This window comes from Conger conger, chromosome 6 (genome assembly GCF_963514075.1).
Source record: "Conger conger chromosome 6, fConCon1.1, whole genome shotgun sequence".
Taxonomy (NCBI): Eukaryota; Metazoa; Chordata; class Actinopteri; order Anguilliformes; family Congridae; genus Conger; species Conger conger.
The window spans coordinates 62,872,005-62,879,125 of record NC_083765.1 but is presented as its reverse complement, the minus strand read 5'-3'; the positions used below and the strand labels follow the sequence as shown (position 1 = coordinate 62,879,125).

The window sequence follows — 7,121 nt, the reverse complement described above, 5'->3', positions numbered from 1 at the left end:
CAACAAAGTTTACTCGGTTCACTTCACCCCTCCCAGTCGCACGCTCTTTGCGCCACCTATGCTCTGAACTGAGTGCATGCTGCAGATTGACAGCACCGCTGCAGTATACATGCTACAGTATACACGCTGCAGTATACATGCTACAGTATACATGCTGCAGATTGACAGTACCGCTACAGTATACATGCTGCAGTATACATGCTGCAGATTGACAGTACCGCTACAGTATACACGCTGCAGTATACATGCTACAGTATACATGCTACAGTATACATGCTGCAGATTGACAGTACCGCTACAGTATACATGCTGCAGTATACATGCTGCAGATTGACAGTACCGCTACAGTATACACGCTGCAGTATACATGCTACAGTATACATGCTGCAGATTGACAGTACCGCTGCAGTATACATGCTGCAGTATACATGCTACAGTATACATGCTGCAGATTGACAGTACCGCTGCAGTATACATGCTGCAGTATACATGCTGCAGTATATCCTAGATGCTGCACACTACCTTATACACGCTGCCACCCGCTGCTTCACCGCAATTCATTTGCTCTGCCGACAAACTCACCCAGGGTGATTTTGCATTGCGTTGCACTGCCTTTTTTCCCATAATACAGCTGAATATCCACTGAAGCTATTCAGGTTAAGTGCCTTGCTCAAGGGTTCAACGGAAGAGCCCCACCAAGGGAAATCAATTTGCAGCCATCTGGTGACAAGTACAGTTTTAACAGTCCAATGGCATCCACATCTTTGTTTCTTCTTGTCAGTTTGCAGCTCAAGTTACACCAACTGAACACTTTAAAACATCGCAAAGCATTTTTAGAACTAAAATACAGTGGGGTGCAAATATTTGGGCACCCCTGATTTAAATGTCTGTTATAATGATTTGGTATGTGAGCGAAAGTAAACCTGAACTCTAAATGGTATGGAGTTAAACATGAGACCTTTCCGCAAATTCTAAAGCAAGATTTTTTTAAAGATTTATTTAATATAAAAAAAGGAAAAGGGCCCTGTGCAAAAGTTTAGGAACCATTTTGGATTATTCTTTTTTTACTTTTTAAAAAGATGATTAACTAAGGTCCAGAGCCAGGTGATGTACTTGTTAGGGCTTCAGTGAGTCAGGTGAGGATAATTCCAAGGCTGAACTTTTTACTCTGAGTAACCATGGGTTCCTCTAAACAGACCAAGGATTTCAGAATGAAGATTTTCACCAAGAAGGAGAAGGCTACAAAAACTCTCAATGTTTCAAACTACCCATTTACTCTGTCAGGAACATTATTAGAAAATGGAAGAGAAATGGAACAGTTGATCTGGAAGACCAAAAACGATTTCAGATGGAATGCCCGAGATCTACAAGATATTGTATATTTATCATCATCGAGATATGAACAGGTAAGAAACACATCGCAAAAGACTGCTTGAACTGCAATGAATATTATTAATTTAAATGTATGTTGTGTTAAATTGATAGGCTGTTCATGTGCAATTTGTTCAATAAAAGCATGTTGGAAATTATGCATTTAATCTTTTTTATTCAGTAGGAACAGGCTATAAATTGTCTGGGGTCTGTGTAAGCAGTGCACCTAAAGCAGACAGACATTAGAACATTTTGGAACAATGTGCTTTGGACTGACAATTTTTTGCCACCACCAAAGAAGGTATGTTCAGAGAAAAAAGGGTGAAGCCTTTGTAGAGAAGAACACTGTGCCAACTGTGAAGCATGGAGGTGGATCCATTATGCTTTGGGGTTCTTTTGGACTGGCCACCACAGTCCCCAGACTTGAATAATACTGAAAATCTGTGGAGAGATCTCAAATATGCCATACGTGCAAGGAGGCAGAGGTGTTCTGCCAAGAAGAATGGGGGAAAATTCCAAAAGCAAGAATTGAAAGACTCTTAGCCGGCTACAGGAAGTGTTTACAAGCAGTTACAGTTGCCCGAGGAGTTACAAAGTACTAACTGACAGGGTTCCCAAACTTTTGCTCAGGGCCTTTTTCCTTTTTTTTATTGTTTTGAAACTGTAAAAAAGTAAAATAAAAAGTAATCTTGCTTTAAAATTTTAAGAAATGTGTCATGTTTAAAGTTGTACATTTAGAGGTCAGGTTAGTTTCTGTTCACGTATTCATTGTAAAAGGCTTTTTGACCAGGGGTGCCCAAAGTCTTGCGCACTTTGCTGTCAGTTTTAATCAATTTGTATTTACTGCAGCATAGACAAAAATGTATTCCTCGTGTGTAGTAAACATTTAGACACACCTGTCAATAGTGGTTTCTGGCTCACATTAGTGTTGTTTTACTGTTAATATCAATGATAGAAAAACATTGAAGCAGGGTACTGCATCCCAGTTAAATGATCACATTATTAATATGACCATGACATTTCCTATTTTTGTAAGTCATCTTTGAAGATATGGCTAAGTAACCAATACTCCAAGATTAAGATCTGACTGTCCGCCTGGACAAAGGTTAACCGTAGTCCTGGACTAAACTGAGTTCTGTATGGGAAATCTTCATTCGAAATAGAATTTAGTTTTAGGCTTAATCTGTGTCAGTGAAACTGTCCCCAAGGTGGGTAAATAGTGCAAGTACATTTCCAAGAACTAATAATCATGAAAAAAACAAAACATGGAGGCAGCAACTAGCCACCTCCATAACGCAAATGTCAAATGTAACTAATTGGATTGTAAATACTGCATGTTTATACCCGAGTTAATTCGCAGGGGCACTGGTTAGTTAACGACGTTAAGTATGTGCGCAGAAGGAGCTGAGCCCCAGTCACTCCCACTGCCACTTCATGTCTCAAGTCCAGCAGCGACAGAAAGCCAACTACAGCCGGAAAAACACGAACACGGGGAATGCGATTGCACATCGCATCTCCTCGAAAGAGTCATTGCATACCAATTTTCCCCTTCTCATCAACAACTAGGCTATTAAAAAATATCCTATCGGGTATCATAATTCTATGAGTCACTCCCATTATAACGGTATACACCAATTCTCATTAGCTTTACGGGCAGACTAACTAGGCGTGTGGCACCGTTTTGAGTAGCCAGCAAGAAACCAACATCTCACTAAGGATATTTTTGACAGCAATGGGGTACGTTGACTAATTAATCTTAATAACCTGCTGGATAGTAAGCCACATCAAGCCATGAGCTAACATCATGCTAGCTAATAAGAGACGAATACAAATATATTGCCATGCCAACCTCGTCGCCCATCCCCCTGCTCCATTTAAAACCCAAATGCTGGCTGGTTTACCATTGCAGATTCTGGATATTCTGTCATTGCCAGCTCTACCAATACTGGCTTGTTAAATAGTTCCTTAAAAGTAATATGGGAAAATCGCTTACCTGCCCCGGCGTTTCTATGTGCTCCGGGCCCTGTATGTCTCTGTGCGCTGGTGGGCAGGTTACTTCCTGGGGTACGCTGGATTTCGGTGGGGCTATGTGCTCCGAGGGGTATGCACCCAGAGTTGTGCTGTTGTGGAAGGGAGACGCCGAAGCCGGAGCTGGTATTAACAGTGTTGTTGTTAGCCCCGCTGTTCATGTTGTACTGGTAGAATCCAGACCGCGACCGCGATCGAGTCCTCGGGGGCTCCATGGCCGGGGAATGGGGGTGGTGTTGAAGATGGGGGTAGGAGGTGGCGAAGGGGGAGGGGATAGGAGGAGATTGCGACTGAGAGGAGGATCCGGGCTCTGGAAAAACCCTACTGCTGTTGTGACTGTGGCCCCCAGGTCCTCTGCCACTTTCCGCTCCCGCGTAAACAATGTGCTCCTGGTGCTGGATCCCCGTGTCTTCACGAAGATGACCCCGTTTTGGAATGGGATCGGGGGTAGCGGGCAGTTGAGAGTAAACGCAAGGCTCCTGTGTTGTCGGCTGACCAGCGGCAGCGATTGGCATTTCCTTTCAGATTTTCCTAGCCTTTTTGTCTTCCTCTACTGTACCGAAATCACTTCAAAGACAGTTCAAGAAACAAAAAAAAAACGTGAGTTCGATTAGAACGTAGCTAACTGGCTTAGCTACCCTATCAATTTTCCATCACATCAAATGTACATATACTAATACTGAAAACAGGCTACGTAATATGATAAATCATTTATCAAAACATCGAGTTCTCTTTACTTTATGATCTGTAGTTTTGCTGCTCTCAAAGAGGGTAAAGCCAACCAAACCCTTCAATATGTTGCGAAAAGCCGAACCGCTCTTGGGTAATATTAACCTAAAATTCCTCCTGTGTCCCAGTTGTAGGTTGGTATGATTAGTAATCCCTCTTTTTCCCCCAAATATTATCTTGCGTTTACCGAAAACGAGCGTGGTTTTAGTCCTTTAGAGTTGTAATCCAGGGGTGAACTCCTTTCCCGGAGTAAAATTAAACGCGCAGCCAGCTACCACTTCCGTAAAACCTATTCCATGGCTCCGGATGCTCGATAGCTCGCTTACATCGGCACATACACACGAAGAAAAACCCGGTTCGCGTTAACCAGCTCGCCGCTTGCTAATGCTTTCCCACAACTCCTCGTTAGCAGGCTAAAGGGGACATTCAATACACAACTCCAGGCAGTTAGATATACTGTTGTATAAGCTCGAATATAAACGAAATGTTAGCTAGTTTACACAGCGTCACTTTTTGTTCTTTAGCCCTAGCTAAGCTAGCGTGGCTTCCTTCCCCTTTGCCGTACGTTCTGGTAAAACTAGTTAGTTTTGTCTTTAAGACTAGTCCGAGTGGACCGACTTGACAAACAAGCTTAAAAGCTTGAGACCTTTACCATTATTCCTTTTTAAAGCTAGAGCGAATAATTAAATCAATTCGTTTGGGCGTGCGTTCCTCAGAAAAAATCGGTTACTAGCCTGCTAAGGAATATAGACTTGGGAGGTAAGGTTATAACTGAAATAACATAGAAGTAGCAAATCTCTCAGAGAATACCTAGACGGGACTAGCTAGTTAGAGTAAATATAAAAGTGGGTTCCGTCTTACAATCAACCATAGGTAGAGCGTATCCGCAGAATTCGTGTTGTTTTCTTCAGAATTAAAGCCCCTACTGGAGGAGGGACCCTTCTCTGGGCTCTGCAGTACCGAGTGTGCGATCCCTGCTCGGTCTGTGTCAGTGTGAAATGTGACTGAGGTCGGGATCAATGAGATTTCACATCTCCATAAAGACCAAACTCGTCGAAACCAGAGAACTATGAAACTCACTCACGCGTTGACCCCTCGTTCTCAGCTCGCTTAATATAATGTATAGCAAAGTTACCGACACTGCAACGTAATTATTTTAAAGTGTTTAACAACAGATATGCATGTAATTTAGTCTGAAAACAATCATCCCTGTTACTTCAAGAACTCCCAAGATCAGATACAAAGCTTAGGTTTAGTCTGTATATTTCGTTGATTTTTATGAATAAAATCTCTACTCAACAAAAACATTTGCTTACCAGTAATGGAGCCATATTTAATGTCCATCGCACATTGTTTTGCTGCTGGCTAGTGTTTTGTTTCGCATCGATTGATTAGGTCTTACAGAGAGCGCAGCGGCTATGATTTGCGAGAGAGGGGAGTTGTGAATTATTTACAAACAAGGAGTTCTGTGGATTAATAGCTGCTGTAGATACACGTGACAGTTTGATGTCTGCAACGTTACCTGTTTCAAACCTCTTCAATCGTACAGGATGAGCTATTTTGACACTAATATTACTAGATTAGAATTGTGGTGGACGTCTACAGTTCAATTCACTTTACCAAACAACTATGTCGTATGGTGACGTGACGTAGTGGATAGCAGCCAATTATCTCGTTAGCCAGTGAGCACGCTGTATTTTCTTAGGAATTAGTGCTTTATAGATGTTAGGTCAAGTGTAATGTGGAATATACCAACAGTAACTGATAAAATAAGGTAGCTATAATGGCAGGCTTGCAAACGAACGTTTATTGATTTGGTGTTTCCTGGTTGTATGTTATATAATTAACTGCAGCTGAGTGGAGGTGCATGGAATTCCTTTCATATATTCCAGCTTTTAATCCTGGGATTTACATCTAGATATGTTAAACAACTTAGACCACTCATTTTTTAGGTGAACAAAAGTATTGGAACAGAGAGCATTTAATTAAATGAAAGTAAATAACACTTAATATTTGGTAGCACAGCGCTACTGAACTCCACGTCCTGCGGGCCGCAGTGTTTAATTGTTTTCGATCTTAAAATCTTGTATTTTGCTTTTATTGTCCAGTTATTATCAGGCATTTGCTTCAATCGCCCACTACACCACCTTATTTCAGAATTGGCTTATCTGAGCCAAGCAGGTAAAATAATGAGTGAAATCAGGTGGTGTAGCGCACGGTATGAACAAATACCTGCCGACACTGCGGCCCGCAGGACGTGGAGTAGCGCTGTGGTAGCATATTCCTTGCTTGCAATAATTGTATCAAGCCTGCGACCCATTGACATCAAACGGTTGTATTCTTCTTTTGTGATGCGTTTTGGGTTATTGTCTTGCTGCATGATTAGTTTGGACAGATTTCTCTGTAAACTGGCAGACATAATGTTTTTGTAGACTTCTGAATTAATCCTGCTGCTACCATGATGAGTTACATCATCAATACAGATTAGTGAGCCCACTCTAGGAGCAGCCATGCAAGCCCAAGACATGACACTTCCTCCACTGTGCTTCACAGATGAGCTTGTATGTTCTGGATCATGACCGGATTGATCTTTCTCCACACTTTGGCCTTTCCATCGCTTTGGTTGAGGTTAATCTTGGCTCATCTCTGTACTTCTTTGTAAATTGTAATCTCGCCTTCCAATTTTTACTTCTGATGAGTGGTTTGCATCTTGTAGTTTAGCTTCTTTATTGCTGCTCTCTTAGTCTTCTTTGAACGGTTGATTGAGATGCCTTCACGCCTGCCCTGTGGAGATTGTTTGTGATGTCACTGACTGATGTTTTGGGGGTTTTCTTCACAGCTCTCACAATGCTTCTACCATCAACTGCTGTTGTTTTCCTTGGTAGACCTGTTTGATGTCTGTTGCTACGTCAGCGGTTTCTTTATTATTTTTCAGGACATTTGAAGTTGTACAAGCTATCCCCAAAGCTTGTGCAATGGCTTTTATCAATTTC

At 41.9% G+C, this 7,121-nt stretch overlaps 1 protein-coding gene across 5 annotated transcripts in view; it reads right to left on the bottom strand.

Moving 5' to 3' along the window:
• LOC133130344 (E3 ubiquitin-protein ligase RNF38-like) overlaps positions 1-5,756 on the bottom strand; it is a 44,157-nt gene extending 38,401 nt beyond the window's left edge. The window contains exons 1-2 of one of the 5 annotated variants that reach the window (XM_061244867.1): positions 5,651-5,756; positions 3,365-3,966 (exon numbers count right to left, since the gene is read on the bottom strand). In XM_061244867.1, coding sequence (XP_061100851.1) covers positions 3,365-3,914 — 550 coding nt within the window. In that variant the 5' untranslated portion in view covers positions 3,915-3,966; positions 5,651-5,756. Of the gene's footprint in view, positions 1-3,364; positions 5,122-5,444; positions 5,545-5,650 lie in introns of those variants that run through there. The other 4 variants (XM_061244868.1, XM_061244866.1, XM_061244865.1 and 1 more) reach the window with 4 other exon arrangements.
• Positions 5,757-7,121: the final 1,365 nt, after the last annotated feature.